General features: G+C 40.2%; 1 protein-coding gene across 6 annotated transcripts in view; it reads left to right on the top strand.

Annotated features, from left to right (window-relative positions):
* Positions 1-890: 890 nt before the first annotated feature.
* BCLAF3 (BCLAF1 and THRAP3 family member 3) overlaps positions 891-21841 on the top strand; it is a 62630-nt gene continuing 41679 nt past the window's right edge. For 2 of the 6 annotated variants that reach the window (XM_049643559.1, XM_049643554.1), the window contains exons 1-5: positions 1219-3412; positions 11821-11955; positions 15745-15819; positions 18986-19558; positions 19933-20595. In XM_049643559.1, coding sequence (XP_049499516.1) covers positions 15779-15819; positions 18986-19558; positions 19933-20595 — 1277 coding nt within the window. In that variant the 5' untranslated portion in view covers positions 1219-3412; positions 11821-11955; positions 15745-15778. Of the gene's footprint in view, positions 1039-1218; positions 3413-8731; positions 11956-15744; positions 15820-18985; positions 19559-19932; positions 20596-21841 lie in introns of those variants that run through there. The other 4 variants (XM_049643557.1, XM_049643560.1, XM_049643555.1 and 1 more) reach the window with 4 other exon arrangements.

Raw genomic sequence — 21841 nt, 5'->3', positions numbered from 1 at the left:
TACAGTAGAGGTAAAGTCATCTAGGTTGAGGACGTTAGGAAACATGGCTCAATCATGGGCATTGGACTCATTGGGATGATGGCTGTAATTCAATTCAGATGGAGATGAAAATTCTAATGCAGTCAGCTGACAGTGACAAGGGAGGGTAAAAGGTGATACTACCAGATGAGGTGGACCCTGAAAGAGAAATCTTGTCAGGGGTAAAAAATATATCAAGGTGTCAAGTGAGAAATGCTCTGAGAGAGAGGACATACTACCTTAGGGGCTGGTGGATGGAGTGTGGGAGGAAAGAAATAAAAAAAGCAGACAAATATGAGTCAGTATTTTCAATTGGATAATGGGGAGGTGTTGGTACCATTAACCTATTTGGGAGTCCCAGAGGGGAGGTTTTGTTTTCTGGATAGAAACTTAATTTGAGGCCACGGGGAATGGATAGAGGCTTAGAAGGCAGGGAAAGGCTACAGAAGTGCAGGTTCAGATGGGCTGGTTCTGGAAGAACCTCGAGGGCCAAGCCAGGAGCTAGAGGGCCGAGTCTCATCTGCTCCACCACCTTTGCCTCCCGTGTACAAGGCTGGAAGGCCCACGGGACCAGGCTCCTGCCCCTGGCTGAGGGATAGGCTCCAACCCCCAGGGTCCCAGGACCTGGAACGCCTGCTTCTTTCCTGGTGGACAGGAAGCAGACTGCACATGCGCCCTCGACAGAGCGGCAGGGATGGGAACGACCGGCAGAGGGCGCAGGAGCTCTGGCCGGTGCACCTCGGGCGGGGCACCCTCGTTGGCAGGGAGTTGAGAGCAGGGGTCGGTGGGAGAGCCGGCCGGCGCGAGGCCGCGAACAGTGGGCGGGGCCAGGGTGGGGGCGGGGCGAGGCGGTTCCGGAAGGAAGTGGTTCCGGGTCCCGTGGCCCGACGGTGGTAGCTGTGGTGTCGCTGCCGTGGGAGGTGGCGACCGTGTGAGGGGCGAAGCCCGAGGGGCTGGCGGCGGGGGCGGCAGCGGCGGCGGCGACGGGGTTGGTGGCGGCGGCAGGGACTTCCTGGCCGGGTGAGCGGCCCTTGGGGGGCGGGCGGGGCGAGGAGGCCCCGGCCCGCAGGGAGGGCGTGTCCGTCGCTAGGGAGGGGCGGTCTTGGGGCGGCGGGTGGGGCGGTGGGTAGGATGCCCCGGCAGGTCTCCGACTCCCGGGGGACAACCCTCCCCCCCCCCCCCCCCCCCCCCCCCCCCCCCCGCCTTGGGCCCAATGGACTGGTGCCTTCTCAGGTGTGGAGACCCTGGCACCTGCTGCCGTGGTCCTGATCCTCTCCTGTCGTCCGGCAGGCTGCGGCCCTGGCGGTTCGGAGCAACTGTCATGGGGACCGGGGGTTGGTGTCCAGGGACCGTGCCCTTGTCCCTGAGGCGGACCAGGGCGCGTAGCCTGCGGGACCCGAGCCGAGGAGACCCTGCTTTGTCCTCCGGAGGCTCTCCAGCCGCGCAGCGGCATCTTCTTCTGGTAACGTCCAGAATGAGTCGTGAAGGATGCTCTTTGTCCTGCATTGCAAAGTAAAACTTGTGTTTTTTAGAAACGTTATCTTGAAAATTGGCGCATCTCCTGTGCTTTTCTAAGGTGTATTAGGAAACTGGGCCAGTCACTGTCAGGATTTTCGTATCGGCAAGTCAGGAGGAAAAGAAATGGGAGAGAAACTTATTCTCCCAAATATTTTCCTGCCGAGTCGCTTCTCTAGCTGCCCTCTAGATGATTGCTTCTTTTTTTTCTGAAACAAAGTAAAAACTACAGGTAGAAATCACTAAGGTCTGTCTGACGTCTGACCCAGCAACATTTTTAACATTTTTTCTGAATGAGAACTGGTATGAATGAAAGACTGGAATTGAAAAGGAAACGTTTTGGTGGGGATTCACAATGAGTGCGTTATTTTTCAATGGTATTTTAATGCTTATGTTAATGCTTTATTTTTAAATAGTATTCTTAAAAATAGCTACAAAAAAATGTTTTTTTGAAAGTCCCTGTTGTCGTTTCAGAGCCCCTCCTTTAAAAGCCTTACTAGAAATACTTATGTATAGAAACGTTTAGTGACATTTGTTTATTTACAAAATTTCTAAAAGATGCAAAAGCATGATGAAGAAGATAACAGTTTCATCATTCCAAGTAACCATTATGAGTATGGTTACACTGGGTATACATCTCCATTATCTTTCTATGCAGAGATGAGTGTATGGATTTTTCTAAAGTGGATTCTCTATTGTAACCTTTTTTCCCCCCTGACTTCATAGCATGCCATTACATGGCTGTCATAATTTATTTAGTTGGTTGTTCCATTTTACACTACTTAAAAACATTGTTGAAGAAATGTAAAATCTGCACAACCATGATTACTTCTTAGTGTACATTCCTAGATGATAGAATTGTTGGGTTTGTCTTTTTAAAAATGTAAATTACTCGATTTCCCTCTGGAAAGGATGTGCGATTTTCCCTCCCACTAACAATCTGTGAGTATCTTTTTCTACACCCTAGCAAAAGACAACATTTAAAGGATTTCTACTGGCTCACTTTGGGGCCATTTTTGTTCTTCTCTCCAACCGAGTACAAGTATCATTCTCTAGCTATCCTTTTTTTTTTCTTATTTGTTTTAGCAATTCAGTTTCTCATCTTTTATTCCACTTTTAACCGTCTAGTAAAGAATGGTTATGCAGGTGAGGCAAAGGCATCATAGAGTGAACAAGAGAGTTGTACTCAGGACTTCCTTAAATATGAGTGTCTCTGATTACCTTGCACAAACCACTTACCTTTTCTAAGGGACTGTTTCCTCAACTCTAAAAGTAGATATTATAGCGCATTTGCCTTGCGTTTCTTACAGGGTGGTTTTAAGGGTCAAATGAGACATTTATGGAAAGTACGTTTAAACATACTCTGTCTTGTGGCCAATTATTGCTATCTTGTAAAAATTTCAGAGCACAAGAGCTTCTTGATTTTTTAAAGTAAATTTCTGAATTCAGAAAAGCCATTCTGTGATACCATTTGCCCCACTCTCTTTCACTTCTTAAATTCGAAGTTTTAGATTTCTGTCCTAGATTATATTCAGAATGCTATCAGAGTTATGAAATTAGGTGAATGAATGAATCTACACAAATGTTGAAGGAGCAAATATTTAAAGGCACTATATATAAAATTGAGGGGGAAAATATAAAGCTAAATAAAACACAATCCTTGGGATCATGATAAATAAAACATAGTCTTTGTGCCCTACAGGCTACAGAAAGAATGTCCAGGCAGCTAGAAGGTGGAAAAGCTGCTTTCCAAATTTAGACGGCAATTTTAGATGTGATGCAGGATGTCAACTATTCTCAAGCATGCTAAAGTCCAATTCTGCTGACCGAGCATCTGCACAAATGACCAGGCACTCTTGTCAGGGTCATCTTTCTGAAGGTAGGAATTGCAAGTTGAAGAGGTGTTAGTATTGGAGTCTGAGAATCTGGATTCTGGTTTCAGGTCCTTTACTTGGGACAGATTGGTTACTTCTTTGTGGCTTTTTTTCACCTATGAAATGAAGGTAATTCCAGCTTCCTCGGGGGCTTGTTTTGAGGATTAAATGAGGTATTTGCTAGACACTTAGTGAACCAGAAGGTACTAGCCCTCACGAAGTCTTTTTTATCCACTGAAAACTTAGCATCTCAGGGAAAGAAACCAGATCTCTTACAACTTTGTGTGCCTGCCCCCTACTAGTCATTGGCACTTAGTAATGTTTGCTAAATGAACATAAAATATATGACTGCTGATAAAAATTCATTCTGGACCATTGAAGAAGGTAATATGTAAATGTGGGATATTGAGAGAAATTGACTACAGTATTGGAGTTGATATTAAGGAATCAAAGGAAACACTGAACTAATTGGACCTAGGTTCATCTCTACTGTGACTGTCATTCTATGTTATATCCCCAACACCAGGCACATAGTTCATCCATATCAACAGTAAACCTATTCCCTAGGACCTCCCCCCCCCCCAAGGCACAATCCACTTTCTCTCCTTCCCTTCCAGTCAGCCTGTTAGAAGGAGTTGTTAATAATTGGCTTTCTTAAGTCTCTTTACCTTCCACTTAGTCCTGAAGCCACGTGTTCACATTTTTTTATTCCTTTTATTGGATCTCTATGCAGCTTTTGCCATGAAAGTCTTTCTTGAAATATTCTTTAGTGTATGAGATTCTATGCTGTAGGGTTCCCTCCTTCCTCAGAGGATGTCCCTTCTCAGTCTCCTTGGCTGGTTCATCTTTCTTGAAAGGTTGATGTTCTGTAAGCTTGATCCTGCTCATGATACACCAGGTCTGGATTAATTTATAGAATATTGAAGCTATCTGGTGTTTGAAGGTTTGGTAGAATTCTCCTGTGAAACCAGCTGGGCCTGATGCTTTTTCAGGGATATTTCTTTAATAACTTTATTTTTTCTATGAAAATTGGTCTCTTTAAGCTTTCTAACTCGGGGTCAATTTTGGTAATTTGTATTTTTCTAGCGAAATACCTTTTTCATCTGAGTTTTCAAATTTATTAGGTAGAGAGGTACAAAGTGATCTCTTCTGATTTAAAATTTTTCTCCCATTTCAATGGTTGTTTCTCCCTCATTCTGTTTTATTTTTGTATATTTGTGTTTCCCCCTTTATTCTGAATCATGTTATATAGTGGTTTATCTCTTTTAGTTTTTTCAAAAACTACAGAATTTTAAATTATTACTTGGATCTAGTTTTCTGTTCTCTTGCTCATTCTCTTCCTTGGCTTTTATCTTTATTATTTCCTTCTGCTTTCTTTTGGTTTACCTTGTTATTTTTTAGGGTTTTTTTAACCTTGGAACTGAATTTATTTATTTTTATTATTTCATTTTTATTGATAAGTATGTTTAGAGCTGGATGCCTGGTTGGCTCAGTGGGTTAAGTGTCTGACCCTTGACATCAGCTCAGGTCATGATCTCACGAGTTCGTGAGACTGAGCCCCACCTCACACTCTGTGCTGACAGTGCGGAGCCTGCTTGGGATTCTCTCTCTCCCTTTCTCTCTGTCCCTCTCCCGCTCACATGCACTCTCTCTCTCTCAAAATAAATAAACTTAAAAAATATGTTGAGAACAACAAATTTTTCTTTGATCACTACTTTAAATGCATCCCATAGAATCTGATAGGTAGTGCTTTCATTGTCATTCTAGGTGGAAGGGCTTTTCTGTTATATTTGTTAGTAAATTCTAGGGTTTTTGCCTTATGATCAGGGGATATTGTTTGTAATATTTCTGTTTCATGGCAGTTGCTGATGTTTTCTTTGTGACCTAATAAATGAGTACTTCCGGTGAATGTGGCATGCGCATGTGAGAAGAAGGTATATTCTCTAGTATGAGACTGTAGAGTTTGATAAATATCTTTAAGACTTACTCTGTTGATTATGCTGTTTAGATCTTCTGTCTCCTTATTTGGGGATCACTGCATTTTCTAACATACCACTGACAGTGGATAATTAAATCTTGTATTATTAGTGTGTTTCTATCTATATGTTGCCTTGCATCTCAAGTAGTTTTTGTTTCATAAAGGTGGTTGCTATGTGATGTTCATATGAATATGTGTATTTTTATGTGTGCTGTCTAAATCATGGATTGTGGCTTTCAGCATTAAAGAGTGTCTTTTCCGGGGGTGCCTGGGTGACTTGGTTAAGCCTCCGACTCTCGGTTCTTTCTATTTCTGTCCGCCCCGCCCCTCCCCCCCCCCACACTGTCTCTATGTCTATCAAAATAAATAAAAATAATTTTTTAAGTGTCTTTTTTTTTTTTTTTGGTCACGATGAATGCTTTGGGGCTTGAATTTTGCTTTGCCTGATTCCACAGATGCCACTCTTCTCTCTTTTTATTACCGATTGCCTGGTATACTTTGGCCATCCTTTCATTTTTAACGTTTCAACATCACTTTGTTTTAGATGTGTCATTTGTATAACTCCTTGAGTTTTGTTTTGTGAGCCACATTGAAACTCTTTATTTTAATAGGTGAGTTAAACCCATTCACATTTATTGTTAGGACTAATATATTTGGCCTCAACTCTATCATAATATTTTGTTATCTTTATTTGCTGTTTCTTTTGCTATGAGGTGTGTTTTTTCCTCTTGTATTAAAAAAATTGGGGAGCGGTATTTAGGAAGGTTTGTATTTTTGTTCTGATGGTTCATTTTTTGTCCTTGTACCTCTGTAAATGCCCTTACTCCCCTGTTTGTTTATTTAACCTTTTGTGTGTGTGAGAAAAATACATCGTATTCATGAATTCAAAGTAGATTGATGATAGGCATCTGTGAGGGTTTTTATCTACCTCCAGCTCCTCACTGAAGAACTGACTGATCATAGCCACTGCAGCCAAGAGCATAATGCGTGTTCTGGTCCCCTCAGCTCTGGCTTCCTCTGATCTGCTGATCCCCCTTTTGTTCTGTGAGCTCTGACTTGGTCCTGTTCTGTGCTGAGATTGTGGCTTCTTTGTTGCAAAGGCTTTCCTGGGATATTGTTTGCATTTGTAAATGCTGGGTTCCTATTTAGTGTGAAATTTTTGTTAGTTGATTTTGTCTTTTTTGGTAGCGTCTTTACTGAGATATAATTAACATACCACACAATTCACCCATTTAAAAGTGTACAGTTTGGTGTTTTTTTGGTATACTTAGAGTTGTGCAGCCATCGCCACAGTCCAATTTTGAAACGTATTCATCATCCCCAGAAGAAACCCTGTGTGTATTCTCTCCAGTGCCCTACCGCCCCACCCAGGCAACCACCAGTCCGCTTTCTGTTTCTCTGGATTTGCGTATCTTGGACCTTTTATATAAATGGAATCACACAATATGCAGTCTTTTGTAACTGGCTTCTTTCCCTTAGCATAACAGTTTCAAGATTCCTCCCTGTTTGACCATGTGTCAGCACTTCATTCCTTTTTATGGTCAAATAATGTTCAGTTGTATGGGTATACCACATTTTGTTTATTCATTTATCTCTAAATGGACAGTGAAATTGTTTCTACTTTTGGCTATTATGACTAATGCTGCTATGAATATTTGTGTATAAGTTTTTGTGTGGACATATATTTTTATTTCTCGAGTATATATTTAGGAGTGGAATTGCTGGGTCATATGGTAACTGTGTTTAATTCTTTGAGGAACTGCCAGACTGTTTTCCCAAACGTCTGCATCATTTATATTCTCCCCAGCAATGTATGTGGGTTCCATATCTCTCCATACTTTCAGCATTTGTTATTATCTGTCTTTGATCATAGCCATCCAGTTGGTGTGAAGTGGTGTCTCATGATTCTGATTTGTATCTTGCCAATGGTTAGTGATGTTGGACATCTTTTCATGTGCTTATTGGGCATTTGTAGATCTTCTCAGGAAAAATGTCAGTTCAGCTCCTTTGCCCATTTTTAATTGGGTTGTGTTTTATTATTGAATCATAAGAGGGTTTTTTGTATGTTCTAGACATAATCCTTTATCAGATATGATTTGTAAAAAGTTTTCTCCCATTTTGTGGGTTGCCTTTTTGCTTTCTTGATAGTACAGTGTAAACATTTTAAATTGTGATGATGCCTGATGTATCTATTTTATCTCAAGTTTATTTTATTTTTATTTTGAGAGAGAGTATGAGTAGGGGAGGGGCATAGAGAGGGGGGAGAGAGAGGATCACAAGAAGGCTCGGTACTGTCAGTGTGGAGTCCGACGCAGGGCTCGAACCCACGAACCTGTGAGCTTATGACCTGAGCTGAAACCAGGAGTTGGATGCTTAACCGACTGAGCCACCCAGGTGCCCTGTTACCTGTGCTTTTGATGTAATATCCGATCCAATGTCACAAAGATTATTTATCTTTATGTTTTCCTCTTATAGTTTTAGCTCTCACATTTAGGTCTTTGATCCATTTTGAGTTAATTTTTGTATATGGTGTGAGGTAGGGTTGAACTTTATTGTTTTGCTTGTGGATATCCACTTGTCTCAGCACTGTGTGTTGATTTGCGTAACCCCTTAATATATGATTTATTAGGTTCCCCCCTTCAGTATGCGTTAAGCCCATCTATTGCCTATACAGTAATGACCTTTTTACCATTATTTTCTTTTCCTGTCTCTTCTCCCATTTTTTAGTGTAGTTTTTCTACCTTGTCCCAATATGCCACAATTTTACATTAGTCTTTCACCTTCATCCTCATCTTTCTTTTAAAGTCTTACACGTACATTTACATATTTTTTAATGCTCAACATCGGTCCTTTGCTGTCATTTTCTCACTCATAATTTGGTTAGATGAAGCTCATCTTCTAGTAGATTTCTCAGGAAGGGCTAGTTAAATGCAGAAATTCCCTATGTTCTTGTATGCTGAAAACTTTTTTTTTCTATAGCCTTGATATATGAAAGTAATTTGGCTGATAAAAAATCCTTGGTTCACACTTACTTTCATTGATTTTATTTTATTTTTTTATTTTAAATGTTGATCCATCGTTGCTTTGCTTTGTGTGTTAGTTTTGAAATATCTGATGATAGTCTAATTCTTTTGGAATTATAGGTTATTTATTCTTTTTACATAGAGGTCTTGAGGATTTTATCTTTATATTTGAAATCAAATAATTTTTACTAGGCTTTGTTTCAGAATTGATTGTTTTGAGTTAGTTTTCCTAGGTATCTGGTGAGCTCTTCATTGTGTAAAGTCAGGTATTTTTCCATTTATGGAAAGTTTTCTTGAATTTTAGTTTAAAATATTAGTTTAATTCCATTGTTTCGTTTTCCTTCTAAGAGACTACAGTATTAACACATATTATTCCTTCTTTACCTGTCTTCTTTTTCCACTACTTTCTTTCTGACTCGTTCTCTCTCTCTCACTCACTCACTTATTGTCATTTTCATTTTTTTGGTTTTCTTGTTTTTCTTCAATGTCTCTTATCTGAGTTGATTCTCCCTTGGACACCTTGTAATTTATTTTTCACTTCTGAGATAATGTAGTCTTTTTTGCCCATTTTTTCCTCTGAGTTCAGTTAACTTTTTTTTTTTTTTTTGTAATTTCACTCTGGGTTTTTATCTGTTTCTGTTCTTAGTTTTTAAATTTCTGATTCAACGTGAGTTTTTTTTTTTAATATATCCTTAAATGCTTTTGGATATATTTAATTCTGCTTGGAGTATAGACTTAGAGTTTTTTCTGCTTCGGTTTTTTGGAGAGGAATTTTCCTCAGTTGAAGAATTCTCTTTTTTAACTTTCTTATAAACACGTGGAAATCATTAGACTTGAAAAATTTTGCAAATCTCATGAGTATGAAATGGTATCTCGTTGTTTTAATTTTATCTTTCTGATTAGGTAGGGTTGTTTATCTTTTCATATTTATTAGACATTTATGTTTCCTTTTTATTGTAAACTCAAAGGGTAGAGCTGCCATTTACTGAGGTGGGGCAGAGACTATAGGAGGAGCAGATTTTGGAGGGAGGTCAGGAGTTTGGTCTTGGACATGTTTACAGCATCCAATAGGCTGTTGGATATGTAAGAGTGCAGTACAGAGGATAGGTGAGGGCTGGAGATAGAAATTTGGGGGTTATTAGTTTATGAAGAGTATTTAAAGCCATGAGACTAAATGAGAATATAGACTGGGGAGAGAGTGTAGACAATGAGAGGTCCGGAGACTGAAGTCATTGTTTAGAGGATAACTGGCTTCACTATTTAGGGTTCAGAGTGGTGAAGAGGGAGGTGGGGAGAAACCAGTAAAGGAGACAGAAGGAATTTAAAGGTAGGAGGAAAACCAGGAAAGTGTAGTATTCTGGAATTCAAGTGAAGAAAATGTTTCTGGAAGGAAGGTATGATCGACTGGCAAGTGCTGCTGGTAGATCCAGGAGGAGGAGGAGAAATAGCTGTTAGATTTAGTGACATGGATTTCATGATTGATCTTGACTAGAGCAGTTTGGTGCGGTGGTGGATTAGAAGGCGAGATTGGTGAGGGGCCAAGCAAGAATAGGAGAGAAATCAGAGTGACTGTCGTATATAGGCAGCCCTTTGAGGAATTTGGTTATAAATGGAGAAAGAGGATGGTAGTCCCAGGAGGATGTGGTTCTGGAGAGTTGGGAGCTTCACCAGAGGGAAGTTGTATGGTGATGGGAAGGATCTACTGAAGAGGGGGAAATGCTGTGGGAGGAAGAGGAAAATTGCTGGAGTTGGGTCTTTCAGCTTAGTTAGAGGATGTGTCCACTGCTGTTCTGGGAGAGATGGCTTCTTTTCGCACCAGTGTCCTCATCAGCATCTTCCTTGGAGTGAAAGTCTCTGCTGTCCAGTCGTCTTTCTGTGTTCAAGGGCAGATGGGTTCATTCACTGCACCTGGCCCTGTACAGTTCACTCTGAAGTAGCAGCATAAACCAATGTATCTACTGTTATTGACATCACCTTCTCCCCAGTAACAAACCCTGCTGGTGTTTAGTCTTTTCTTTCTCTCTGTCCATAAATTTTAGAAAGAAGCTGGTTCCTTTGATGAATTTTGCTAGTCACAAATAAGTTAGTTTAAATCCAAGATTGGCACATTTTTTTTTGCAAAGGACCAAATGGTAAATATTTTAGGCTTGGTGGTCTACATATAGTTGCTATTACATATTCTTCTTCTTTTTTTTAACAACGCTTTAAAAATGTAAAAACCATTCTTAGGTTTTTACTCTATGGTTTAAGTGAACTCTCCTCCTTTCTTATCCATTAAGCTCCTGAGCCCATACTTTTCATTACTAGCTTATGTGCCCTAAGCAACTGCAAGCAAAGTTCACTTTTTAAAAAGGTTTTATTGAGATATAATTTACAGGTTTAAAGAGTGCAATTCAGTGGTTTTTGGTATGTTCGCAGAGTTGTGCAACCATCTTCATAATATCTGATTTAATTTCAGAGGGTATTCATTGCCCCAAAGCTAACTTTTTTATAGCTTTGAGGTATGATTTATATGCAATAACATTTTTGAGTGAAGTTTGAATTTTAATAAAGCTAATTTTAATATTATCAAAGGAAAATACCGTTTTTTAATGTTTATTTTGAGAGAGTGAGCGTGAGAGCGTGCGCGTGTGGGAAGGTGAGAGAGAGAGAGAGAGGGAGAAAGAGAATCCCAAGCAGGCTCTACACTGTCAACACAGAGCCTGATGCGGGGCTTGATCCCACAAACCGTGAGATCATGACTTGAGCCGAAATCAAGAGTTGGATGCTTAACTGACTGAGCCACCCAGGTACTCCTCAAAGGAAAATATTCTAAGTAATACTTTTGTTTTTGAGCCCCACAGAATTACTAAATCTTATTTTCTCCCATGGGACCCCCACCTTTTTCTTTAAGCCATTAGTTCTGTATTCCTTGGACCAACAGCATCCATATCACTTGGGAACTTGCTAGAAGTAAGGCTCACCCTTGGGGTAGGGCCCGGCAATCTGTGTTTTAACCAGCCCTTCAAGTGATTCTGATGCACACTGAAGTTTGAGAGCTGCTACTCTAAATTCTGTTGCTGAGTGGAATTGCTGGGTTATGGCATATGAGCATGTTCAACTTTAAATGGGTACTGTCACCTCCTTCCAAATTGGTTAATGCTCATGTATACTCCCTAGCAGTATATGAGAGTCCTTATTGTTCTACATCCTCACCAACACTCCAGAATGTGCAACTTTGATTTTTTTGTGTGGGTGTGGAATGGTTATGATCTTAATTTGTGTTTACTCAGTTACTAATGAGGTTGAATATCATTATGTCCATAGGTAATTTGAGTTTTGTGTTCTATGATATGTTGCTAGGAGTTTTTTGCCTATGAAAATAAATATAGTTATGCAAACAAATAATCACAATGTATTGAAATCATCGCAGAATAAATCTGGAATTTCCAAGAAGGAAACTCAGGGGGAAAATAACAAAGTCAAGGAAAGAATCCCAGGGGAGATGCTGGTCAAACAGTCCTGAAAGAAGATTTGTCAAGTGGAGTGAAGGAAGACCATCTGTGTGGTATGGGGAACATGGCCTTATCAGGGAAAAGCAAATAGTGTGGTGTGGTGGGCTAATAGAATATGTGGAGGAAAAGACATACATAAGGCTGTGGGAAGTGTAGGAAACGACTAGATATTTATGTTTTAAGTTTGTTTAATCTTTTATTAATTCCTGGGCATGTGGGTTATTATTAGTTTGGATGGGTGTTTTTCCTTTCCTATTACAAATGGTGATATAAATGTGTTAGTATATTTAGTTGTTTTTTTTCCCTTTTAAATTATTGTCTTAAAATATTAAGTTTAAATTGAAATTATTAGATTAAAAGAAAGTGGGCATGGGGCACCTGGGTGTCTCAGTTGGTTAAGTGTCTGACTCTTGGTTTTGGCTCAGGTCATGATTTCACGGTTCATGAGTTCAAGCCCCACATTGGGCTCTGTGTTCACAGTGTGGAGCCTGCTTGGGATTCTCTCTCCTCCTCTCTCTCTGCCCCTCTCTCACTCACGTGCACTCTGTCTCTCTCAAAATAAATTTTAAAAGATAAAATAAAAGTTAAACATAGAGTTCTTATATGACCCAACAATTTCATGCCTAGGTTTATACTCAAGAGACGTAGAAACATATGTCTCCATAAAAACTGATACACAGATATTCATAGCAGCATTATTCATAGTAACCAAAACTATAGAAATAACTCAAATGTCCACTGGGAGAGGAATAAATAAATAAATAAAAGGTGGTATGTTATGCAGCTGTAACAAAAATGAAGTACTGATACATGGTAAAACAGGGATGACCCTTGAAAATGTTATGCTAAGGCAAAGAAGCCAATCACAAAAAAAGCACATATTGTATGAGTCCATTTATATGAAAAGTCCAAAATAGGCAAATCCATAGAAACAGAAAGTAGATTAGTGGTTGTCAGGGGCTAATCAAAGGAGGAAAGGAATGGGAAGCAACTGCTAATGGGGTTTCTTTCGGAAGGAATGAAATGTTCTAAAAATAGATTGCGGTGTTGGTTCTGTATTTCTGTGAAAATACTAAAAAATATTAAATTTTACACTTTAAATGAGTGAATGTATGGTATGCAAATTGTATCTCAAAAAAATCTGGTTTTTTTTTTGTTTTTTTGTTTTTTTTTTTTCAGAAAAATAAAATGGAGGGGCACCTGGCTGGTTCAGTCAGAAGAGCATGCAACTCTCGATCTCAGGGTCATGAGTTCAAGCCCCACAATGCCTATAGACCTTACTTCAAAAAAATAAAAACAGGGGGCGCCTGGGTGGCTCAGTTGGTTAAGCATCCAACCCTTGATTTCGGCTTAGGTCGTGATCTCACAGTTCATGGGATTGAGCCCCACAATAGGCTCTGGGCTGACAGTGCAAAACCTACCTGGGATTCTCTCTCTCCTCTCTCTGCCCCTCTCCTGCTCTGGGCTCGCTCTCTCTCTCTCTCTCTCTGTCTCTCAAGATAAACATTAAAAACAGTGAAAATAAAAAACAAATAAAATGGGAAAACAGATTACTTTCCAGAAAAATTATGCTTTTTCATCATCACCAGCAATATTTGGTGTCAGCCACCGCCCCCCCCTCCACCGCCCAACCCTGGGATTTTTATTTTTGTTCCATTTCATAGATATGAACTGATACCCAAAGCTTCCTTAGTTAAGTTATAAACTCCCTCAGTAGAATGTAAGCTCCAGAAGACAGGAATTTTTCTCTATTTCTGTTCATTGCCGGATCCCCAAAACAGTGCCTGGCAAATAATCACTCAGTAATATTTGTTGAAGGAATGCATTTTGATACTTTTAATTGGATAATTTTCCCCTTTACTGTCTTAATTTCATAGTACCTGTGAACCAATTATTCTTACTAGCCTCAATTTCTTTTTGGAAAGAGGCAGTGTATAAATAAATGAATAGAATTGAATGTCCTTTTGATGAGTGATCTGGTTCAAGTCCTTTAACCTTGTGTGCTTTTTCTTCTGAAATTCATTATAGCAGTAGTTTGCAAATGTATGACTATGAGGACCCCCTTTTTAAATAAGTGTCCACACAATAGTAGTTGTACTTTTTGTATCAATCAATGGAAAAACTACATACAAGAAGCCATTTATATTTTAACATTTGCCATACTGTCTTCAGAAATTTGCAAAATAAAGGTTATAATATATGAGACATACATTGATTCATTCCATAGCCTGTGCATGGTGGCTCCAAGTATTATTCATGGAGCCATGGCAGTAATTTTGAAAGCCGCCAGTAGTTTGGGGCCAATAAGGTGGGAACTACTTAATTATAGTATCAGAACTAAGGAGGGGGGCACCTGGGTGGCTCAGTTAGTTAAGCATCTGACTTTGGCTCAGGTCATCTCATGGTTCATGAGTTTGAGCCCTGCATTGGGCTCTCTGCTGTCAGTATAGAGCCTTCTTCGGATCCTTTGTCTCCCTCCCTCTCTGCCTCTCCCCTGTTCTCTCTATCTCTCTCTTTCTTAACAATAAATAAACATTAAAAAAAAAAGAACTAAGGATTACTGACATTTAAATAGTAGCTACTATAGAAGATTATGCCCTAATCACATATTTTAAAAATTTGGTTCCTAAAGCTATCAACTTCTTTTAAAGCATTAATATTTTAAAAATCAAGTTTCCATGCATTGCTTGTTTTACCAAAGAATCGGCAACACACTAAATGTTTAATCATGCTTAATTAAGTTTTGGTATATTTAGTTGAAGTTAGACAGCAGTTTAGTACTATAATAAGGTATTTTAATTCTTATTATCCAGCAGTTTAAAAACAGGATATCTCATCAAGTATTCCTAAACTTTTGTCTGTGCTTATATGAAGTATTTATGTACATGGTGAAAGACAGGAAGGTAGTAGTGATTCAGATGGAGCAATTCTGGGTATTTCCTCCTTTTGGAACACTTATTTAGCAGTTGCTGTGTGCCAGGCACCATTCTAGGTTCTTTTCATGACTTGACTTGACTCAGGGATCATCAAACTACAGTATATTTGACCTTTGGGGCCTCTTTTTCTGTGGCCCGTGAGCTAAGAATGGTTTTATATTTTTAAAGAGTTGTTGTATTTGTTATCTATTTAATTTGTTGAAGTTTATTTATTCTGAGAGAAGGGGGGAGGAGCAAAGAAGGGGAGCGAGGATCCCAAGCAGGCTCCATGCTGTCAGCGCAGAGCATGACTCAGGGCTCGATCTCACACCCCAACCATGAGATCATGACCTGAGCTGAAATCAAGAGTCGGATGCTTAACCAACTGAACCACCCAGGTGCCCCAAGAGTTGTTTTAAAAAGAAAACAAAGGGGTGCCTGGGTGGCTCAGTCAGTTAAGCGTCTGACTTCGGCTCAGGTCATGATCTCACAGTTCGTGAGGTCAAGCCCCACATCGGGCTCCATGCCGACAGCTCAGAGCCTGGAGCCTGCTTCAGATTCTGTGTCTTCTTCTCTCTCTGTTCCTCCCCTGCTTGTCCTCTCTCTCTCAAAAATAAATAAACATTAAAAAAAATTAAAAAAAAAAAAAGAAGACAAAGATGCAGTAAAGACCTTATATGGCTCACAAAGCCTAAAATAGTTACTATCTCGCCCTTTATAGGACAAGTTTGCTGACTCCTGATTTAATTCATTTTATCTTCACAACATTCCAATAAAGTGGGTCCTATTATTATCATCCCTGTTTTACAGATGAGGAAACTGAGGCACAGAGAACTTAAGTAACTTTTTTGTTGATGGTATTCACTGCTTTTAGAGCAGATTGCAGGCTCTTTTCTACAAACTTGCTAATACTGTGTTTCTTTGCAGTGTAAAAAGTAAATAGTGGCTCACATGTCAGAGGATGGCACGGTCACGCTCTAGATCCCCCAGGTGGAAACACAGGTGAGCAGTTCTTAGTTTAGCAGAGTTAGCTTGAGTTTGAGATGTGCTTTGACTTTCAAGTTCAGTAGTACTGTAAGGAACCTATTTTAATAAGCTCATGGGACCTGGTTATTCACAGTAGGTACTTTACAGTGATAAAGGTTGTATTGCTAGGTTCTAAAAGTTGACAGCTTTCTTTAATTATGGATGGCAGCTCAATTAATCCATAATAAGAAGAAATGCAATGGCTACCTCAAGGGAGAGTGAGAAACATCTTCAAGTGTTACATTTTTTGCATCAGTAAGTGGTTTAGAACTCTCCAGTGGTTTTTTTTGTTTTCATAATCATTATCTCTGAAAAAATTGGGAGTTGGAAAATCAGGAGTTACCTATTTCCTCTTCTTCATGGCAGAATACTTGAGTTTTGAATAACTCAGGTGTAGTTGAACTTTCCTGGTTGGTAGTATCAATAGTATATACATATAATTAGATTGGAACGGTTCAACCAGTATTCATCATATACCTGCTACAGTTTCGGGGCCTCAAAGGCAAATGACATCTCCCAGGACCTCAGCAGGCATACAGGTCGGCTTGGAGGTTGGCACCATAGTCAGCTATGATACTATGGGAGAAGTGCAGTGCTACTGACTGGGACAAAGTATTCTGGGTCCATGGAGAGGGAACGATTCTGCTTTTATGGAGGAAGAAAAGGGGATACTAAGTAAGTCTTCAAAGAAGAGATGGAATTTTACCTGGTCATATAAGGATGGGTAGAATTTCTAAAGGTGGAAAGAAAGAAGAAAAGTATTCCAGTTAAGGAGGGCAACAGGAGCAAAGGCGCCAAGCTAGGAAAGTGACTAGTATATTCTAGGACTTTAAAAAAAGGACCATAATTACATACTTAAAAAGCAGACCAAAACTTTTCATGTTAATACAACTTGGCCATTGTGCTTGTTCATTATGGTTCTATAATGACTTAACAGTTTTCATTCTGTAATTCACAAGACCAAATTGTAACGGGAAGGAGCTTCTGAAAAAAAAAGGGAACATGAACATAAACAAGTGAATGATTTCAACATGGAGGGCATCAAAGAGGTTGCTTTGTTTCACCCTTTTGTGATAGGCTGGATGAAGGGGCACAGAAGACTCTGCCAAGCTTAGTGCCTGATTTCTAGATTCCTTCTAAGAACTCTTGGTCAGAAACTGTAAAAGGTCTGATATTTTACCTTACTTGCAAGCTGACACATCAGCCTGCCATGGGCACTGCTGGGTCAGAGACAAAGGCCTGTATTAATCACGGTCCAGCAGGCAGCCTGGGCCTCACATGCCCAAGTTTCCCTTTCTCCCCAGTCTCCTGACGGTGGGTACTGCAGAGTAAAGCAGTGAAGTGACAACACAGCTAAGGAACGCAAGCCTCATCAGGGGCTACAAGCAAACCCACCCAGCCTTTGCCTGGGAGGAAACGTATCCTGAATAGCAAGCAAATTGGCCCTCTTTCCCTGAGGGAGGCCCCGTCTCCATCTTCCCTGGCTATGGTGTTTGGAACAAAAGCTGTTAGTGCCTCTGCTTACCAAGCATGCAGGATGCAAGAGACCCATGGAGAATTGTCTCCCAACAGACTCCTCAGATCTCTTTTGTTTCTTTAGGAGAACTGAAAATGTTAGTTACCATTCCAGCAATCTCCTTCAAAGGAACAGGACTTTATAGAATAAAACCCCTGAGATGAAATATAACAAAGCAATATTCACTATGAGGTAAGGATTAAAGTGAGAGGTTGAGTATTTCATCCAGTCTGGAGGACCTCTGTCTCTGGCTGCCACCTTTTCTCCTTAGTGATGGAAGAGATGCAGTCTTCCAGAAAGTCCTCAGAGTCCCTGCCTCCTTCTTCCTGTGATGAAGTGAAGCCTGCTGGGTGACGAAATTTCTTCTTCAGCTAAATAATGCATTTGCTAAGTACATCTAGCTTGGTGACTCCAGAGGGAGATATTGCCAAGTCCAGTATATAAATCCCAGTATGTACGTGAGGAAGATAAATCTGCTTCCTTTCTTGTAGGGAGGACACAGGCATGTCACCATGTGGAAAGGGTTTGACTCCCAACTCCATGCAGCTTCTGAAGGTGGATGGTAACAAAAGGTGCAAGGGTAGCTGCCTCATTGATTAGAAGACATTAAGCCCTCAGGGAGGCTATTAGAAAATTGGATGGATCAGATGGGAGGAAAGGTCCCCAGATGCAAAATTGAACTTTATTGTGTCCCACATAGTGGTGCTTTCTCTCTGCTTTTGATGTCCAGGCAACTCAGACTTGTCTCCCTGGGTACAGGAGCCTCCTTCCTCCTCTGTGGGAGTGAAGTCTCGATGTTGGCAAATCTGAGGTATTGGGGAAGGTAGTTACAGAAAAGATGTGCTGTACCTGGGGAGCATGACAGCTGCGTGAAAGTCTACTTTCTCCGAAGTTACAAGCTCTGTCTGTTTGAACAGCACATGTAAGGGAACAGGTCTGGGAAAGAAAAGCAGTTTGTCTGTCTTAGTAGTTTTTATGGAGGAACTAAGAATGAGATTCAAGTCTTAATATCCTCTTTCCCCTCCACTCTGCACACTAAGTATGTATTATTTTTGCTTCTTGATATAGCCTTAGTAGAGAGAATAGTCAATCAATTGGGGAAACTATGGGGCCAGTTTTGAGTCTGCATTTGGGTTTATTGTGATGCCATAAACTCGTAGGATCTAATTTAATTTCAGAGGTTCTGTTCTGTTTGCCAGAGACTCTCCTACCCATTTACTTGTGTGAATCTAGCCCTCCTTTTGTTTGTTTCTTCCCTGACTATTGAACCTGATACAAGCTTTTGATGACTGGTTCTTTTGCCTAAACTTTTGCTGTCAGCAGTCTTCCAAAATGGCTCTTGTGCACCTGACCTGGTCCTCCTGCAGCGGAATGGCTGTGCTCAGCCCATTTTGATATGCACATGGGGTACATTAGTTCCGATGGAAAGAGTATGCTTGTTGAATTGGTCAGAGCAGTAATCAGACACCCACATGGGCAATTTTGAATACAGATAGAGCAAATTGATTAATTTAATTTGAGTGGAAGAAGCAGTGAAAAGCAAATGCTTTATTTAAGTTGGTCACGTTAAGACAGACTTAGTTTATTGTCTTTAAATGTACTGAACTTTTCTGTTTGTTTACATAGGTCATTATCACCAGTACCTAGAAATTCTGAACACTACAAGCAAAGGTACTCTCATGGGCATTATGGCTGTGAATATAGGAAGGATCCAAAGAGACCCACCACTTGGCGAATGGGCAGTGAGAAACATGGACAGAGTAAACCAAGGATTCCTTCTCGTGGAAATATACATTACCGATCTTATGAACATAGATCACCTTCCCCAAACATAAGAAGAACCTCTTCAGAAAATGTTTATACTTTTAAGCCTTACCGAGAATACTTACCAGGAAGAAGAGATGGTAACAGAGGATTGCACTATATGCCCCAATACTCAGAAGGTGTACCTTACAAAGAGAACCAGAGGAATTTTTATCCCCAGAAAGTACAAGGAAGGTATATTCCTGATGACCACAGAGTTAGAGGAAGTGGAAAAGGAGGGAAGCCACCTCAGAGGTCAATAGCAGATTCTTTTAGGTTCGAAGGAAAGTGGTATGAAGATGAGTTGAGGCACCAGAGGATACAAGATGAAAACCATTCTCAGTCACTTAGAAGAGGCTCTGAAGACTTTGAGAAAAGGAGCTCTTTTCAGAAGAGGTATAGGAAAACATTAAACCTGGGTAATTTGGTATAAAGCTTCAAGTGAAAAAGTCTATTTACTTTATGGTTGAAGATAACCACCTTGAAAAGCTTTTGTCTAAAAAGATAAAAAGCATTGTAATGTAATTATGGTCTACTGGTAGTAGTGAAGTATTTATTTATAGAGTAGATCATTGTTGATGGCTAGAATATTAACAAAAGATGATATTTTCCTCTTTTGCTACCTTGTGCCTCTATGAGTTGGCTTGAGGGATTATAGTTAACTTGCCACTGCCTTCTGCATTTAAAGCCATGCTGCCCAACATTCCACACATATAAATTCTTACTTTCTTCTCTCTAGTGCAAGTATAAACTGCTTTATGTCAACACAGGTATCCTGAGGATCGTGATTTCAGAAAATATGGACACACATCAAAAAGACCTAACGACATGGAGAGGTACGAAAACAGAGATCCTGCCAGGAACCCACAGTGGAAGTTCGAGCATTCTCTTCCGTCTTACCAAGGGAGGAAAGAGCAATGGAACCTTGGGCCCCAAACTCATCGACATGCTCAGAGGGAACCCCCAGAGACCAGTTCGGCAACCAGGGTATCCTGTGACTATCGCCACAAACGTCCTAAGACGTCAGGTGGGGACCAGGACTTTTCTGCTGGAAGAATTCCGAAGTACTCTAAGGAAGAAGAGAGAAAATACAATTCTCAAAAAGGCCCTGTAAATAGACAGTCCATTTGTCTTACTGCTGGAAGAGGGAGAGAGACTGAAGGTGGGCAAGTCCAAGAACCTCTCACACCACCTAAGAAAGACTGCACTGCCTCTACTCGCTCGCGCGAAAGTGACATTGGCCTGAGACCCTACAATGACAAACGGAAGGAGAAAATAAAGAAAGACGGGGATGGCGGAAAAGAGAGCAACTCTTCCAGTAACCAACTCGATAAAAGTAACAAACTTTCCAATGTGAAACCTTCATCTGCCAGTCTTAGGAAGAAATCACTTACTGTTAAAGTAGATGTGAAGAAAACAGTAAATACATCCAGGTATTGTTTTTGGTTTTTCTTAGTGCTATTTAAAAAGTATCGTTTCTGCCACCTTTATTTGAAGCTTTAAAAATGGAATTAACAGTGTGTTTAGAGTCCATTGAGTGGGGAAGGATTGCCTGGATTTTTCAAGTCCCTCCTGTAATGAGGATGAGTCCCATGATGGGTAATACGGAATGATCTCATGTCTGCTTGTTTCCGCATCGTATCTCAAGATGCTTTGTGGGCACAGGGCACTCTATGGACTTGTTCCTCTTCATGAATTTATGTGTTTTTATGCTGCTAGATTTTCTGTAGCCAGGGATAGGCTGGGTGGAGTTCAAGGGGACCTATCCCTTGCTCAGTTTCTCAGAGTCTGTTTTCCCTTTTGCCTCAAATCCAGAGAATTTTTGACCTGGAAGGGACCTTAGCTGGCCCTGATTTTATAGAGGAGGAAAGCGAAGCCTTGAGAGATGAAGCGACTTGTCTAAGTCAGAGCACCTGCGGCTCAAGGAAGCCGATGACTTAACCTGGCTCTTGCTGCCCTCCCAAGACAATTGGTGCTCAGCTGACTAGAGTCTCTTAGGTAGAGGAAATTAGGCTAGATTCTAGAAAGAGGCCTATTTATCAAACACTCGGTTTAGCTCTCAATGATTCATTAAAGAAAATAGACTGCTGTTGTAATAGGTTATATTCTGCTAAAGTGGTTCGCATGCTTTGTTCCATTGTGCATATTACCTCTGTCTATGGATTCTGGAAATAACAAGGCACTGCAGTTGGCTGTGTCAGCTAAGTCTGTTTATTACCTTAATATATTACCAATATGTGAATAAAAAAGTGATGGGACATGTTGATTTTGTGCATTTATGTTCACAGTTCACTCATACCTGTATTTCAGTCAAAAACAAGATAAAACAAAATCGAAGGTCAAGATGTGACAGGGAGGGAGGTAAACCCACAGTTTCTCTTTTTTTTTTAAACAAATGCATTTTGTTCCTTTTCTTATGGCAGTGCCCCTCCCTCATATTTGCCTTATGTTCATTGTGCTTACAAAAAATGCTGTAAGATATACATATGTATATTTATATGTGCACAAAAAGCATCTATAAATATGATTACATTATAGAAAGTTGGACAAATAGAGGGGAGAAATCACTGATAATTTTACTACCCTAGGACAGTTTTATTAATATTTTAGTACAGCTCCTTTGTTTTTTTTCTGTGTATACTTATACATGGTTGTCATAATACTGTATTTATAATTTTG

This window comes from Panthera uncia, chromosome X (assembly GCF_023721935.1).
Source record: "Panthera uncia isolate 11264 chromosome X, Puncia_PCG_1.0, whole genome shotgun sequence".
Taxonomy (NCBI): Eukaryota; Metazoa; Chordata; class Mammalia; order Carnivora; family Felidae; genus Panthera; species Panthera uncia.
The sequence above is the reverse complement of the archived record's forward strand: the minus strand, read 5'-3'. Positions and strand labels throughout refer to the sequence as shown.